General features: G+C 43.1%; 1 protein-coding gene across 1 annotated transcript in view; it reads right to left on the reverse strand.

Moving 5' to 3' along the window:
• The window catches only part of abca1b (ATP-binding cassette, sub-family A (ABC1), member 1B), a 61930-nt gene that overhangs the window by 12420 nt on the left and 30203 nt on the right, over positions 1–19307 (reverse strand). Inside the window, 20 exon segments of the mRNA XM_038698859.1 lie at positions 10093–10167; positions 11075–11180; positions 11282–11314; positions 11405–11499; positions 12163–12352; positions 12590–12688; positions 12868–12992; positions 13123–13271; positions 13889–14014; positions 14098–14149; positions 14428–14678; positions 14760–14835; positions 15830–16050; positions 16131–16220; positions 16223–16407; positions 16496–16627; positions 16732–16906; positions 17007–17120; positions 17219–17423; positions 17511–17732. Of these exon segments, the coding sequence (XP_038554787.1) occupies positions 10093–10167; positions 11075–11180; positions 11282–11314; positions 11405–11499; positions 12163–12352; positions 12590–12688; positions 12868–12992; positions 13123–13271; positions 13889–14014; positions 14098–14149; positions 14428–14678; positions 14760–14835; positions 15830–16050; positions 16131–16220; positions 16223–16407; positions 16496–16627; positions 16732–16906; positions 17007–17120; positions 17219–17423; positions 17511–17732 (2721 nt within the window).

Consider the following 19307-nt stretch of genomic DNA (forward strand, 5'->3'; position numbering starts at 1 on the left):
CATCTGTGTCTACTGTAACTACTGTAACTACTGCAACATCTGTAACTACTGCAACTACTGTAACTACTGTAACATCTGTAACATCTGTAACTACTGTAACATCTGTAACTACTGTAACATCTGTAACTACTGTAACTACTGTAACATCTGTAGTTACAGTAGTTACAGTAACTACTGCAACATCTGTGTCTACTGTAACTACTGCAACATCTGTGTCTACTGTAACTACTGTAACATCTGTAACTACTGTAACATCTGTAACTACTGTAACATCTGTAACTACTGTAACTACTGTAACATCTGTAACTACTGTAACATCTGTAACATCTGTAACTACTGCAACATCTGTGTCTACTGTAACTACTGTAACTACTGCAACATCTGTAACTACTGTAACTACTGTAACATCTGTAACATCTGTAACTACTGCAACATCTGTGTCTACTGTAACTACTGTAACTACTGCAACATCTGTAACTACTGTAACTACTGTAACATCTGTAACTACTGCAACATCTGTGTCTACTGCAACTACTGTAACATCTGTGTCTACTGTTACTGCAACATCTGTGTCTACTGTAACTACTGCAACATCTGTGTCTACTGCAACATCTGTGTCTACTGTAACTACTGTAACATCTGTGTCTACTGTAACTACTGCAACATCTGTAACTACTGTAACTACTGTAACTACTGTAACTACTGCAACATCTGTAACTACTGTAACTACTGTAACATCTGTAACATCTGTAACTACTGCAACATCTGTGTCTACTGTAACTACTGCAACATCTGTAACTACTGTAACTACTGTAACATCTGTAACTACTGCAACATCTGTGTCTACTGCAACTACTGTAACATCTGTGTCTACTGTTACTGCAACATCTGTGTCTACTGTAACTACTGCAACATCTGTAACTACTGTAACTACTGCAACATCTGTGTCTACTGCAACATCTGTGTCTACTGTAACTACTGTAACATCTGTGTCTACTGTAACTACTGCAACATCTGTAACTACTGTAACTACTGTAACTACTGCAACATCTGTAACTACTGTAACTACTGCAACATCTGTAACTACTGTAACTACTGTAACATCTGTAACATCTGTAACTACTGCAACATCTGTGTCTACTGTAACTACTGTAACATCTGTGTCTACTGTAACTACTGTAACATCTGTAACATCTGTAACTACTGCAACATCTGTGTCTACTGTAACTACTGTAACATCTGTGTCTACTGTAACTACTGAAACATCTGTAACTACTGTAACTACTGCAACATCTGTGTCTACTGCAACATCTGTGTCTACTGTAACTACTGTAACATCTGTGTCTACTGTAACTACTGTAACATCTGTGTCTACTGTTACTGCAACATCTGTGTCTACTGTAACTACTGCAACATCTGTAACTACTGTAACTACTGTAACATCTGTAACTACTGCAACATCTGTGTCTACTGTAACTACTGCAACATCTGTAACTACTGTAACTACTGTAACATCTATAACATCTGTGTCTACTGCAACATCTGTGTCTACTGTTACTGCAACATCTGTGTCTACTGTTACTGCAACATCTGTGTCTACTGTAACTACTGCAACATCTGTGTCTACTGTAACTACTGCAACATCTGTGTCTACTGTAACTACTGCAACATCTGTAACTACTGTAACTACTGCAACATCTGTAACTACTGTAACTACTGTAACATCTGTAACTACTGTAACATCTGTAACTACTGCAACATCTGTGTCTACTGTAACTACTGCAACATCTGTAACTATTGTAACTACTGCAACATCTGTGTCTACTGTAACTACTGTAACTACTGCAACATCTGTAACTACTGCAACTACTGTAACTACTGTAACATCTGTAACTACTGTAACTACTGTAACTACTGTAACTACTGCAACATCTGTGTCTATTGTAACTACTGTAACATCTGTAACATCTGTAACTACTGCATTATCTGTGTCTACTGTAACATCTGTAACTACTGCAACATCTGTGTCTACTGTAACTACTGTAACTACTGCAACATCTGTAACTACTGCAACTACTGTAACTACTGTAACATCTGTAACATCTGTAACTACTGTAACATCTGTAACTACTGTAACATCTGTAACTACTGTAACTACTGTAACATCTGTAGTTACAGTAGTTACAGTAACTACTGCAACATCTGTGTCTACTGTAACTACTGCAACATCTGTGTCTACTGTAACTACTGTAACTACTGCAACATCTGTAACTACTGCAACTACTGTAACTACTGTAACATCTGTAACATCTGTAACTACTGTAACATCTGTAACTACTGTAACATCTGTAACTACTGTAACTACTGTAACATCTGTAACTACTGTAACTACTGTAACATCTGTAACTACTGTAACATCTGTAACTACTGTAACTACTGTAACATCTGTAACTACTGTAACATCTGTAACATCTGTAACTACTGCAACATCTGTGTCTACTGTAACTACTGTAACTACTGCAACATCTGTAACTACTGTAACTACTGTAACATCTGTAACATCTGTAACTACTGCAACATCTGTGTCTACTGTAACTACTGTAACTACTGCAACATCTGTAACTACTGTAACTACTGTAACATCTGTAACTACTGCAACATCTGTGTCTACTGCAACTACTGTAACATCTGTGTCTACTGTTACTGCAACATCTGTGTCTACTGTAACTACTGCAACATCTGTGTCTACTGCAACATCTGTGTCTACTGTAACTACTGTAACATCTGTGTCTACTGTAACTACTGCAACATCTGTAACTACTGTAACTACTGTAACTACTGCAACATCTGTAACTACTGTAACTACTGTAACATCTGTAACATCTGTAACTACTGCAACATCTGTGTCTACTGTAACTACTGCAACATCTGTAACTACTGTAACTACTGTAACATCTGTAACTACTGCAACATCTGTAACTACTGCAACATCTGTGTCTACTGCAACTACTGTAACATCTGTGTCTACTGTTACTGCAACATCTGTGTCTACTGTAACTACTGCAACATCTGTGTCTACTGTAACTACTGCAACATCTGTAACTACTGTAACTACTGTAACATCTGTAACTACTGCAACATCTGTGTCTACTGTAACTACTGCAACATCTGTGTCTACTGTAACTACTGTAACATCTGTGTCTACTGTAACTACTGAAACATCTGTAACTACTGTAACTACTGCAACATCTGTGTCTACTGCAACATCTGTGTCTACTGTAACTACTGTAACATCTGTGTCTACTGTTACTGCAACATCTGTGTCTACTGTAACTACTGCAACATCTGTAACTACTGTAACTACTGTAACTACTGCAACATCTGTGTCTACTGTAACTACTGTAACATCTGTAACATCTGTAACTACTGCAACATCTGTGTCTACTGTAACTACTGCAACATCTGTGTCTACTGTAACTACTGCAACATCTGTAACATCTGTAACTACTGCAACATCTGTGTCTACTGTAACTACTGTAACATCTGTGTCTACTGTAACTACTGCAACATCTGTAACTACTGTAACTACTGTAACTACTGCAACATCTGTGTCTACTGCAACATCTGTGTCTACTGTAACTACTGTAACTACTGTAACATCTGTAACTACTGCAACATCTGTGTCTACTGTTACTGCAACATCTGTGTCTACTGTAACTACTGCAACATCTGTAACTACTGTAACTACTGCAACATCTGTAACTACTGCAACTACTGCAACATCTGTAACTACTGCAACATCTGTGTCTACTGTAACTACTGCAACATCTGTGTCTACTGTAACTACTGCAACATCTGTGTCTACTGTAACTACTGTAACATCTGTAACTACTGCAACATCTGTGTCTACTGTTACTGCAACATCTATGTCTACTGTAACTACTGCAACATCTGTAACTACTGTAACTACTGTAACTACTGCAACATCTGTGTCTACTGTAACTACTGCAACATCTGTGTCTACTGTAACTACTGTAACATCTGTAACTACTGCAACATCTGTGTCTACTGTAACTACTGTAACATCTGTAACTACTGCAACATCTGAGTCTACTGTTACTGCAACATCTGTGTCTACTGTAACTACTGCAACATCTGTAACTACTGTAACTACTGCAACATCTGTGTGTACTGCAACATCTGTGTCTACTGTAACTACTGTAACTACTGTAACATCTGTAACTACTGCAACATCTGTGTCTACTGTAACTACTGCAACATCTGTGTCTACTGTAACTACTGTAACTACTGTAACATCTGTAACTACTGCAACATCTGTGTCTACTGTAACTACTGTAACATCTGTGTCTACTGTTACTGCAACATCTGTGTCTACTGTAACTACTGCAACATCTGTAACTACTGTAACTACTGTAACTACTGCAACATCTGTGTCTACTGTAACTACTGCAACATCTGTGTCTACTGTAACTACTGTAACATCTGTAACTACTGCAACATCTGTGTCTACTGTAACTACTGTAACATCTGTGTCTACTGTTACTGCAACATCTGTGTCTACTGTAACTACTGTAACATCTGTAACTACTGTAACTACTGCAACATCTGTGTCTACTGTAACTACTGCAACATCTGTAACTACTGTAACTACTGCAACATCTGTGTCTACTGTAACATCTGTGTCTACTGTATCTACTGTAACATCTGTAACTACTGTAACTACTGTGTCTACTGTAACTACTGTAACTACTGTGTCTACTGTAACTACTGTAACATCTTTAACTACTGTATCTACTGTAACTACTGTATCTACTGTAACATCTGTAACTACTGCAACATCTGTAACTACTGCAACATCTGTGTCTACTGTAACTACGGTAACATCTGTGTCTACTGTTACTGCAACATCTGTGTCTACTGTAACTACTGTAACATCTGTAACTACTGTAACTACTGCAACATCTGTGTCTACTGTAACTACTGCAACATCTGTAACTACTGTAACTACTGTAACTACTGCAACATCTGTGTCTACTGTAACATCTGTGTCTACTGTATCTACTGTAACATCTGTAACTACTGTAACTACTGTGTCTACTGTAACTACTGTAACTACTGTGTCTACTGTAACTACTGTAACATCTGTAACTACTGTATCTACTGTAACTACTGTATCTACTGTAACATCTGTAACTACTGTAACATCTGTAACTACTGTATCTACTGTAACATCTGTATCTACTGTGTCTACTGTAACTACTGTAACTACTGTAACATCTGTGTCTACTGTAACTACTGTAACATCTGTGTCTACTGTTACTGCAACATCTGTAACTACTGTAACTACTGTAACTACTGCAACATCTGTAACTACTGTAACTACTGTGTCTACTGTAACTACTGTAACATCTTTAACTACTGTATCTACTGTAACTACTGTATCTACTGTAACATCTGTAACTACTGCAACATCTGTAACTACTGCAACATCTGTGTCTACTGTAACTACGGTAACATCTGTGTCTACTGTTACTGCAACATCTGTGTCTACTGTAACTACTGTAACATCTGTAACTACTGTAACTACTGCAACATCTGTGTCTACTGTAACTACTGCAACATCTGTAACTACTGTAACTACTGTAACTACTGCAACATCTGTGTCTACTGTAACATCTGTGTCTACTGTATCTACTGTAACATCTGTAACTACTGTAACTACTGTGTCTACTGTAACTACTGTAACTACTGTGTCTACTGTAACTACTGTAACATCTGTAACTACTGTATCTACTGTAACTACTGTATCTACTGTAACATCTGTAACTACTGTAACATCTGTAACTACTGTATCTACTGTAACATCTGTATCTACTGTGTCTACTGTAACTACTGTAACTACTGTAACATCTGTGTCTACTGTAACTACTGTAACATCTGTGTCTACTGTTACTGCAACATCTGTAACTACTGTAACTACTGTAACTACTGCAACATCTGTAACTACTGTAACTACTGCAACATCTGTGTCTACTGTAACTACTGTAACTACTGTAACATCTGTAACATCTGTAACTACTGTAACTACTGTAACATCTGTGTCTACTGTAACTACTGCAACATCTGTGTCTACTGTAACTACTGCAACATCTGTGTCTACTGTAACTACTGCAACATCTGTGTCTACTGTAACTACTGTAACATCTGTGTCTACTGTAACTACTGCAACATCTGTAACTACTGTAACTACTGTAACTACTGCAACATCTGTAACTACTGTAACTACTGCAACATCTGTGTCTACTGTAACTACTGTAACATCTGTGTCTACTGTTACTGCAACATCTGTGTCTACTGTAACTACTGTAACATCTGTGTCTACTGTAACTACTGCAACATCTGTGTCTACTGTAACTACTGCAACATCTGTGTCTACTGTAACTACTGCAACATCTGTAACATCTGTAACTACTGCAACATCTGTGTCTACTGTAACTACTGTAACATCTGTGTCTACTGTTACTGCAACATCTGTGTCTACTGTAACTACTGCAACATCTGTGTCTACTGTAACTACTGCAACATCTGTGTCTACTGTAACTACTGTAACATCTGTAACTACTGCAACATCTGTGTCTACTGTAACTACGGTAACATCTGTGTCTACTGTTACTGCAACATCTGTGTCTACTGTAACTACTGCAACATCTGTAACTACTGTAACTACTGTAACTACTGCAACATCTGTGTCTACTGTAACTACTGCAACATCTGTGTCTACTGTAACATCTGTGTCTACTGTATCTACTGTAACATCTGTAACTACTGTAACTACTGTGTCTACTGAAACTACTGTAACATCTGTAACTACTGTAACTACTGTAACTACTGCAACATCTGTGTCTACTGTAACTACTGCAACATCTGTAACTACTGTAACTACTGTAACTACTGCAACATCTGTGTCTACTGTAACTACTGTAACATCTGTGTCTACTGTAACTACTGTAACATCTGTAACTACTGTAACTACTGCAACATCTGTGTCTACTGTAACTACTGTAACTACTGCAACATCTGTAACTACTGTAACTACTGTAACATCTGTAACTACTGCAACATCTGTGTCTACTGTAACTACTGCAACATCTGTAACTACTGTAACTACTGCAACATCTGTAACTACTGTAACTACTGTAACATCTGTAACTACTGTAACATCTGTGTCTACTGTAACTACTGCAACATCTGTAACTACTGTAACTACTGCAACATCTGTGTCTACTGTAACTACTGTAACTACTGCAACATCTGTAACTACTGTAACTACTGTGTCTACTGTAACTACTGTGTCTACTGTAACTACTGTGTCTACTGAAACTACTGTAACATCTGTAACTACTGTATCTACTGTAACATCTGTATCTACTGTAACTACTGTAACATCTGTATCTACTGTAACTACTGTAACTACTGCAACATCTGTAACTACTGTAACTACTGTAACATCTGTGTCTACTGTAACTACTGCAACATCTGTAACTACTGTAACTACTGCAACATCTGTGTCTACTGTAACTACTGTAACATCTGTGTCTACTGTAACTACTGTAACTACTGTAACATCTGTAACTACTGTAACTACTGCAACATCTGTGTCTACTGTAACTACTGTAACTACTGCAACATCTGTAACTACTGTAACTACTGTAACATCTGTAACTACTGCAACATCTGTGTCTACTGTAACTACTGCAACATCTGTAACTACTGTAACTACTGCAACATCTGTAACTACTGTAACTACTGTAACATCTGTAACTACTGTAACATCTGTGTCTACTGTAACTACTGCAACATCTGTGTCTACTGTAACTACTGCAACATCTGTGTCTACTGTAACTACTGTAACTACTGCAACATCTGTGTCTACTGTAACTACTGTAACTACTGTAACATCTGTAACTACTGTAACTACTGCAACATCTGTGTCTACTGTAACTACTGTAACTACTGTAACATCTGTAACTACTGTAACTACTGCAACATCTGTAACTACTGTAACTACTGTAACATCTGTAACTACTGTAACTACTGCAACATCTGTGTCTACTGTAACTACTGTAACTACTGCAACATCTGTGTCTACTGTAACTACTGTAACTACTGTAACATCTGTAACTACTGTAACTACTGCAACATCTGTGTCTACTGTAACTACTGTAACTACTGTAACATCTGTAACTACTGTAACTACTGCAACATCTGTAACTACTGTAACTACTGTAACATCTGTAACTACTGCAACATCTGTGTCTACTGTAACTACTGCAACATCTGTAACTACTGTAACTACTGCAACATCTGTAACTACTGTAACTACTGTAACATCTGTAACTACTGCAACATCTGTGTCTACTGTAACTACTGCAACATCTGTAACTACTGTAACTACTGTAACTACTGCAACATCTGTGTCTACTGTAACTACTGCAACATCTGTAACTACTGTAACTACTGTAACATCTGTAACATCTGTAACTACTGCAACATCTGTGTCTACTGTAACTACTGTAACATCTGTGTCTACTGTAACTACTGCAACATCTGTAACTACTGTAACTACTGTAACATCTGTGTCTACTGTTACTGCAACATCTGTGTCTACTGTAACTACTGCAACATCTGTAACTACTGTAACTACTGCAACATCTGTGTCTACTGCAACATCTGTGTCTACTGTAACTACTGTAACATCTGTGTCTACTGTTACTGCAACATCTGTCTACTGTAACTACTGCAACATCTGTAACTACTGTAACATCTGTGTCTACTGTTACTGCAACATCTGTGTCTACTGTAACTACTGCAACATCTGTAACTACTGTAACTACTGCAACATCTGTGTCTACTGCAACATCTGTGTCTACTGTAACTACTGTAACATCTGTGTCTACTGTTACTGCAACATCTGTGTCTACTGTAACTACTGCAACATCTGTAACTACTGTAACTACTGCAACATCTGTTGCAGTAGCTACTGCAACATCTGTGTCTACTGTAACTACTGTAACATCTGTGTCTACTGTTACTGCAACATCTGTCTACTGTAACTACTGCAACATCTGTAACTACTGTAACTACTGTAACTACTGCAACATCTGTGTCTACTGTAACATCTGTGTCTACTGTATCTACTGTAACATCTGTATCTACTGTAACATCTGTAACTACTGTAACATCTGTAACTACTGTAACTACTGTGTCTACTGTAACTACTGTAACATCTGTAACTACTGTAACTACTGTGTCTACTGTGTCTACTGTAACTACTGTAACATCTGTATCTACTGTAACATCTGTAACTACTGTATCTACTGTAACATCTGTATCTACTGTAACATCTGTATCTACTGTAACATCTGTATCTACTGTGTCTACTGTAACTACTGTAACATCTGTGTCTACTGTATCTACTGTAACATCTGTATCTACTGTAACATCTGTATCTACTGTAACATCTGTATCTACTGTGTCTACTGTAACTACTGTAACATCTGTGTCTACTGTGTCTACTGTAACTACTGTAACATCTGTGTCTACTGTATCTACTGTAACATCTGTATCTACTGTGTCTACTGTAACTACTGTAACATCTGTGTCTACTGTATCTACTGTAACATCTGTATCTACTGTGTCTACTGTAACTACTGTAACATCTGAACTGAACATCTGATGAAGCATCAAAGTTCAGTCTCAACTTTAGAAATAATAATAATAATGACTGATGAAACAATCCCAACTCAAGGTCCACTTATTACCCTTTCCAAGAGCTTTCACCCATATCACACAGCATTCTACCTGAAGGACAAAGATCATGTGATAAAGTTCAAAGACCTCGAATGGAGATTGTTTTGTCAAACGTCCTGAACACTTGAGCTATTTCTGATCATGAGTTTCATGCAGCAACAGACACGACTTTGATTCACTGTTTGTCCACTTCCAGAACTTTTAACCCTGTCACAGGGTCTTCATCAGACAGACTCTCTGTTCCTCTCAGCTGTTTCTCACCTTGACGTTGTTCTTCGTGTCCAACCCGTTGATGAAACCCGACAAATTGTCGAGGAAGCGATCTGCAGCAGCTCCCTGAAAATAACAGTCTCACTTTAACTTCTATAACAGCTGTAACTACTGTATCTACTGTAACATCTGTAACAGCTGTAACATCTGTATCTTCAGATTCCACAGATGAAACAAAAATCCAGCTGCACCCTCTATACACGTTTCAGACGCGGACATTCAGACTCACTCAGAATTCTTTATCAGTGACTTTTTATTTCCTGTGTGGCGTTCACATTCCCCTCCCAAGGTCAAAACACATGTTGGTTAACTGACTCTAACAGTCCGGAGGTTGTCTGTCTCTGTGTCAGCCCTGTGATTGTCTTGCATCTGCACGAGAGGATTTTAAATCTTAACTGACTTTAAAAACGTTACATCCCACAGACGTAACGAGAGAATGACCCGATGTTTAATAACTTAATCTTAAGAACGCACCAGACAGCTCAGTCCAGACGGTTCACACACTCGGCGTTTATACTAAACGGGTGGCGGTTCCGGGGACTTGGGATCTCACAGAATCTCACATGATCAAACTGTGGATGAACTCGGCTGAAAAGAGGGAATCAGCAGGTTTATAGATTTTATAGAGCAGATACACAACACGCTGGGAACATTTCATGCTCAGCTCGCTCTCATTGGCTGCTGTAGGATCGGAGGCTCTGATCCAGTCGGCGACCTTCAGATTCTGGCTGTAAAGCCGTCACACTGCAGGATCAGTTGGGCTGATACAAAGCGAGCGGTCAGCATTAGACTGTTGTTCCAGTTTTCCCTTGGATTTTTTATCTTAAGAATTTTTTTTAGAGACTTATATAATGATGACAGACAGCGCAGGTGCATCAGGAGGTTCGGACTCTTGTCTGATTGGTTGGCTGTGATTTAGATTTAAAGATGAAGGTCGGCGTCTGAAACTCTGGATTTTTAAACTCTGACTGACCTTCTGTAACTCAAAGATCTTTCTGACTCTTTCGATGGCGTCGTCCACCTCATTGGCCGGTGGGAGGACCTGAGTGCTCCTAGCGCCCAATGAAAAACCTCCGTATCTGCAGAGAGAAAAAAAACAAGATTTAAAATGTGAAAAACTGGAAACAACTGATAATGATTTCCAAAATAAAAGCAGAACAGAGGATTTAAAAAGGCCGACCTGAATTCGTTCACCCAGACTTTGTTCTTCAGGCTGAAACAAACACACAGGAGCTGTTAGTGACAGAATACTGGGCATCTGCGGCACTGCTGTGTACTCCTGTGTATCCCAGGTAAGTCTCACCTCTTGCCGATGATCTCTGCGTAGGTTTTCACCAGGTAGTCGGAGATGTTTCTTCCTGTCAGGTTCTGCAGAGTGTCGGTGGCGCTGAGATTCATCTGAACGAAGGAAAACGGGATTATTAAAAAAATAGTTCTAACCTGAAATAAATTATCCAGAAAATATTCCTGAAGTCTGAAGCTTCAATGATAAGAATCCAAAAATAATCAAGTGACCTGATCAAAAGCTCCAGAGCAGCTACTAAATGGATCTCATGGTTTAAATCTCAGACGTGTCAGATTCACTCATATTCACTTTCATATTTTAAAGGTTTTCTTCAGAAAACTTTAATTATTTCTCCATTAAAGTTCACTGACGAATAATCCATCCAATAATAATTACACTGAGACTAATTAATCTGACTGTTTGTCCCTCTTTAATATCTCCGGGTGCTTTAGATCTACAATCAAAAGTGATCAATGTTTATTTGGATCATTTGATTCGTTTTTCATCTCGTTATTTTCTGTCCACATGGGGACAGAAAATAATATTGATGACTGATATTAAAGTCATTTCTCCTCATATTGTGTCATAATGTCACATGACCACATGTTATTAGATTACGCTTCCTTTGAGCTGCAGCATCGTCATCATAATGAAGAAATATGACATAAACTACTTGTTCAGTTAGGGGGTTAAAACCACTCATGAGGACATGACTGTAGCTTCCTAAATCCAGCCCTGCTAAGTTCAGGTTCAGGTCTGATTCAGGGGGGTCTGACCTGGGGGGGGGGCAGTCCTCCGGCTCCGGCAGGACAGTCCGGCAGCATCTTCTTGTGGCCGTCGCAGCTGCAGAAACAGGCCGGAGACGGGTTCTCCATGGTCCAGTTTCCGGAGCTGAACAGCTGCTGGACGCTTTCTGGGACGGCAGGAGTCTGCCAGTCCTCATCGCCCAACGTACAGGGAGCCTCTCTGGAGGGGGGGGGGGGGTACGAGACCGACAGAAAGATACTGTCATTAGTCAAATACAAATACCAAATATATCTCAACAGATTATTAGTGACTGCTGATTCAAACTTCACTACCCAGAATCCTGTGTAAACTTAAAGATGACATCAGCCTGATGATGAATGCATTCTGTTTAATCTGCTCATATTAACACATTTAACTTAATATCCCCTCCTGTTGATTAAAGACGCGTTTCCTTACGGGATGGGATGTCCGTCCATGCAGCGCGTCCCGAAGCCCGGAGCGTCCAGCAGAGCGTTTAATAACTTCTGCATGTTGGCGTCTCCGGGAGCGTCGTCACTAAGACACACACACACACATTTAACTCACAGCTCAGTGTGTCTGAGTTATTTTATGTTTCTAATGTTAATAATGACATATAACATGTTATTTCAAGACATCTGAAGTCTGACTTCAGGCTGCAGCAGCAACCAGCACAGCGTGGGACAGTTCAGTGGGACAGTTTAGCACAGCTGTACCTGATGAAGGTGACCTGGTCCTCGTACATCCAGGGCTGCAGCTCCAGACTCGGGTATTTTCCAAACGGGGGGACGATGAGACTGAAGACCAGAGCGATGCACACAAACACAGCAGGAAGAACAATCTGCAAACCAACACGAGAGAAGCTCCGATATGAAAAACAGCTCAGCGGGCGACTACAGAAAACAGACTTTGTAGATTACACGTGTAAATATCTGAATGTAAATGTAACGGGTGTGCAGGAGTCGGCGTACCTGAGCGAAGAAGCCCTTCCTTGAGCGGCGAGCGTACAGAAATCGTTTCCACATCAGAGCCACAAACTGCTGCCTCCTCAGACTCCAGCCTTTCACCTGATACGACCCTTTACCGTCCGTGCAGTTCAGCCAGTCCGTCTCCCGGCTCTCTGAAAGGTCACATGACACGAGCCGCATGGACGGGAACTAAGTACAAATACTCAAGTACTGTACTGAAGTACAAATTAGAAGTACTAGTACTTTACGATTTTGTATAAGTCCAGCTGACAGGATCATTAGACTGACAGTGAAAAGAACTACTACTAATTTAATTGTAATAATTCTGAGGTTTGGACTGTTGGTTGGATAAAACGAGTCACTTTGAGCTCTGGCTAACTGTGATTTCTCACTATTTTCAGAATTTAGAAAATCAATTAATGGAGAAAATAATCATTAGCTGCAATCTGATATTAAATAGTTCAACAACTACAGCAGCAACATCCTGCTTTCCATTAATGATGAGGAATATTAATCTGATCCTATAGTCGTATATTATTATTATAATTTAATAATATAACAGTCAGAGGACACTGTTCTGTAGTGAGTACTTTTCCTGATTATACTCACATACTTTTACTGTTGTGTACAGTATTTCCACAGTGAGGTATTAGTACTTTTACTCAAGTAAAGGATCTGAATACTTCGTCCACAGCTGCTGGAAACTCTTTAGAAACATGACCCTGCTGGAGCTGTTTGTTTTTAACGAGGGTCAGATCAGATTGTGTACCCGGGTCTCCGTCGGACTCGTTGCAGTCGTTGTTGTCGTCCTCCGTTAAAGGCCTCAGGCAGCTCTGATGGTCTCCTCCCCCGAAGGCGTGCGTCCTCCTCCGCCTCCGAACAGGAAGCGTACCATCTGAACACACACACAGGAAGTTCATGTCAAGATGTAGACTCTTATTTTGGAATGACAGTCAGAGGTCAGAGGTCTGCACTCACCTGAAGGCACTTCAGTGTCGACTCCGTTATCTTCAGCCACTTTCAGGAAAATCTGCAAAAACATTCAGAATCATTTCACGTTAGTGGATCTGAGATGTGCATGTTGGAGCTGAGTTTGTCTCAGAGCTTTAATCAGTTTTACTGTCAGACGTCAATGGAAATCTGACTTCATAAATCCCAAGTGGATCTACAGAACTGAAACACCAGCTGAGAGATTATAATCCAGGGTGTTTGTTTCTGCACGAGATGTTGGAATATTAATCTAATGAGACAGAGACGGAGGACGAGCGTCTTCCTCTCAGACTGGATCAGATTCAACACCAGACCCACCTCCTCCAGCGTGGTGTCGGACACGCCGTAGCTGGAGATGCCGAGGTCGGGCAGCTTCTGGTCCAGGTCTTTGAAGAGCTTCACGAAGGCTCCGTCCTTGGCGGCGCTGTACGGCAGGATGTAGGTCAGCTCGTGCCCGAGGTCTTCCACCAGGCGGGCGGCGGGGACGTGACACAGGATCAGACCCGAGACCAGGGACACGCCGGGGGGGGCGAAGGGGACGTCGCAGATGGATGCCGCGGGGCCGTTCTCTGAGGACGGAAACACGAGACACAGATCAGATCCGCCTGAAGGTGAACGAATCAAACGCCCTGCAGGAACAGACGGCTCACCGGTGGCAGCAGCCTCACTTTCATGTTCGCTGCCGAGTCCTGCGTCACTGCTGCTGACCGAGGCGCACTCCTCCTCCTGAGACACAACGCAGGGTTTAGAGGACTGATACTACACACAGAAGGCAAAATACTGCAGAAAAATACTGCACACAGAGGGCAAAATACTGCACACAGAGGACAAAATACTGCAGAGAAATACTGCACACAGAGGGCAAAATACTGCAGAGAAATACTGCACACAGAGGGCAAAATACTGCACACAGAGGACAAAATACTGCAGAGAAATACTGCACACAGAGGGCAAAATACTGCACACAGAGGACAAAATACTGGAGAGAAATACTGCACACAGAGGACAAAATACTGCACAAAGAGGGCAAAATACTGCACACAGGGCGAAATACTGGAGAGAAATACTGCACACAGAGGACAAAATACTGCACAAAGAGGGCAAAATACTGCACACAGAGGACAAAATACTGGAGAGAAATACTGCTCACACAGAGGACAAAATACTGCACACAGAGGGCAAAATACTGCTGAGAAATACTGCACACAGAGGGCAAAATACTGCACACAGAGGGCAAAATACTGCTGAGAAATACTGACAAAGAGGGCAAAATACTGGAGAGAAATACTGCTCACACAGAGGACAAAATACTGCACACAGAGGGCAAAATACTGCACACAGAGGGCAAAATACTGCTGAGAAATACTGACAAAGAGGGCAAAATACTGGAGAGAAATACTGCACACAGAGGACAAAATACTGGAGAGAAATACTGCACACAGAGGGCAAAATACTGGAGAGAAATACTGCACACAGAGGGCAAAATACTGGAGAGAAATACTGCACACAGAGGGCAAAATACTGGAGAGAAATACTGCACACAGAGGGCAAAATACTGCAGAGAAATACTGCACACAGAGGACAAAATACTGCACACAGAGGGCAAAATACTGCAGAGAAATACTGCACACAGAGGACAAAATACTGCAGAGAAATACTGCATACAGAGGACAAAATACTGAGAAATACTGCTGAATACTGATGAGAGCGGTTCTGAGACCTTCTTGGTGAAGGACACGGTGCTGGTGGAGTTCCTGCAGGAGCTGAGCGACGCCTCGGGTTCCTTCTTCACCAGCGTCAGGTAGTAGCCCGTCCCCAGCTGGTTCTTCAGGTACAGAGACGAGCCCACGCAGCACAGCTTGCCGTGGGAGATGATGGCGATCCGGTCTCCCAGGATGTCCGCCTCGTCCATGTGGTGTGTGGACAGGATGATGGTCCGCCCTGAGAGGAGACAGGAAGTTAAATGAAAGTCCAGCCGGTGAACACAAATAACCTAACGTAACATCTTCAGGACCGCGCACCCTGTCTGTACTTCAGCAGCAGATCCCAGATCCCTCTGCGGGCGTAGGGGTCGACGCCGGCCGTGGGCTCGTCCAGGATCACGACCTTCGACCCCCGACGAAGGCCAGAGCCACAGACAGCTTCCTCTGCATGCCGCCGGAGAGCGCGTTGGCCCTGGAGGTGCGTTTGTGCGGCAGCCCGGTGTCCTGCAGGATCTGCTCGATCTCACTTTTCACCTGCTCCTCCGACAGCCCTTTGAGCCGGCCGTAGAACCAGATGTGCTCCTCCACCGTCAGCCTGCAGGGGGCGCAACACCAACAAGCTCACAAACCAGCAGGGCTAAACAGGGACAGCAGTCTGTCTAACATCGTGGTGGAGGACTCACATGCTGAAGAGGACGTTGTGTTGTGGACAAACTCCCAGACTCTGTCTGATGGCGCTCAGATCGGTCCGGATGTCTCTGCCCAGGATGTAGGCGGTACCGGAGGTCGGGGGGAACAGCCCGGTCAGGATGGACCTGCAGGAACGGAGACCACTTAGATCAACGTGCGGGATCTGTCTGTACCTGTGAGGCTACTTGTACTCTCAGTATTTGTGTGTGTACTGCTCGATGTGACTCACATGGTGGTGGTCTTTCCGGCCCCGTTGTGCCCCAGAAAGGAGGTGATCTGTCCCTCGTAGAAGCCGAGAGTCAGTCCGTCCACAGCCAGCTTCTTTCCGTGACGATAAACCTTGACCAGGTTCTCGATGTAGACTCCCGGCTCCAGGTGGGCCGGCTCCTCCTCTATGCACACAGCTGGAGAAACAGAGCGGACCAGGTTACTGCTCAGTTCAGAAAGTCTCTCTCACACTAAAAGTCCGGTCCATCTCGGTGTTGCCACCGTGTGGTCGCTCACCTTCTGGGTTTCCTTTCCGGCTCAGAGGGACGTTGGTGGACCTCCCCTCTTTCTCTCCGGACCAGTAGGACTTGGTGAAGGGGAAAAACCAGGGTCGGGGGATCCCGTACTGACCTGAGACACACAGCAGATAAATCTAATCCAGCACCACCTACTGACCGGAGGCTGAACTGTTCAGCAAACTGAAGTCTGAGTTCCGGATAAAGACTCACCTGGAAACACGGCCTCGAGGTACCAGGTGAGGACTCCGTACAGGAAGGAGTCCACGTACATCATGATGATGGCGGTGCGGAGGCTGAAGTCGTCCTCCTCCAGAGGACTGGACACCAAGTTCTTCCACTGGATCCCGACCCCCTGCTCCTCGAACAAAGCGAAGTACTCGCAGCCGAACCCGAACGCCACGGGGGACAGGAGGCTCTGCGGGGGAGGAGGACATGTGACCCACTCTGTCCAATAACAACACAGCATCATAACCACAAACATATGAAAGGCTGGCGGTCTTACAGCGAAGACTTTGGCTCCGAAGCCGATGTAGTCCTGCCAGGCGACGCAGAGCACGTAGGGCAGGTAGAGGGTGAAGTAGAGGATTCCTCCGCAGGCGGCGGCCAGGTTAGCACGGGCAAACGCCGTGCTGAGCAGGAAGCACTGCATGATGGTCACCACGGCGAAAGACGCCATGAAGAGGAATACGACGCCGGGGTCGCTGTAGGGCAGCAGGTTCCCCATCTGTAAGGGACACAGGAAGTCCGTCACATCGGGTTATTTACAGAATGATTTAACAACAGGGTCTCTGTCCCCGACCCAACGACTCCACAACGAGGTCTTACAACTAACTATTCTAAACCTAGACCTGCAGGTACGGTATAACAGGGTCTCTGTAGACCACCAGGCTGTTCCCGACCCAACGAGTCCACAACGAGGTCTTACAACTAACTATTCTAAACCTAGACCTGCAGGTACGGTATAACGGGGTCTCTGTAGACCACCAGGCTGTCCCCGACCCAACGTCTTACAACCAACTACTCTAAACCAAGACCTGCAGGTACGGTATAACGGGGTCTCTGTAGGCCACCAGGCTGTTCCCGACCCAACGACTCCACAACGAGGTCTTACAACCAACTACTCTAAAGCTAGACCTGCAGGTACGGTATAACGGGGTCTCTGTAGGCCACCAGGCTGTTCCCGACCCAACGACTCCACAACGAGGTCTTACAACTAACTACTCTAAAGCTAGACCTGCAGGTACGGTATAACGGGGTCTCTGTAGACCACCAGGCTGTCCCCGACCTAACGACTCCACAACGAGGTCTTACAACCAACTACTCTAAAGCTAGACCTGCAGGTACGGTATAACGGGGTCTCTGTAGACCACCAGGCTGTTCCCGACCCAACGACTCCACAACGAGGTCTTACAACTAACTACTCTAAAGCTAGACCTGCAGGTACGGTATAACGGGGTCTCTGTAGGCCACCAGGCTGTCCCCGACCTAACGACTCCACAACGAGGTCTTACAACCAACTACTCTAAAGCTAGACCTGCAGGTACGGTATAACGGGGTCTCTGTAGACCACCAGGCTGTCCCCGACCCAACGACTCCACAACGAGGTCTTACAACTAACTATTCTAAACCTAGACCTGCAGGTACGGTATAACGGGGTCTCTGTAGACCACCAGGCTGTCCCCGACCCAACGACTCCACAACGAGGACTTACAACTAACTATTCTAAACCTAGACCTGCAGGTACGGTATAACGGGGTCTCTGTATACCACCAGGCTGTCCCCGACCCAACGAGTCCACAACGAGGTCTTACAACCAACTACTCTAAACCTAGACCTGCAGGTACGGTATAACGGGGTCTCTGTAGGCCACCAGGCTGTCCCCGACCCAACGACTCCACAACGAGGTCTTACAACCAACTACTCTAAAGCTAGACCTGCAGGTACGGTATAACGGGGTCTCTGTAGACCACCAGGCTGTCCCCGACCCAACGACTCCACAACGAGGTCTTACAACTAACTATTCTAAACCTAGACCTGCAGGTACGGTATAACGGGGTCTCTGTAGACCACCAGGCTGTCCTCGACCCAACGACTCCACAACGAGGACTTACAACTAACTATTCTAAACCTAGACCTGCAGGTACGGTATAACGGGGTCTCTGTAGGCCACCAGGCTGTCCCCGACCCAACGACTCCACAACGAGGTCTTACAACCAACTACTCTAAACCTAGACCTGCAGGTACGGTATAACGGGGTCTCTGTAGACCACCAGGCTGTCCCCGACCCAACGACTCCACA

This window comes from Micropterus salmoides, unplaced genomic scaffold (genome assembly GCF_014851395.1).
Source record: "Micropterus salmoides isolate LMB-PRFRI ecotype aquatic unplaced genomic scaffold, ASM1485139v1 Ms_hic_scaffold_5, whole genome shotgun sequence".
Classification (NCBI taxonomy): Eukaryota; Metazoa; Chordata; class Actinopteri; order Centrarchiformes; family Centrarchidae; genus Micropterus; species Micropterus salmoides.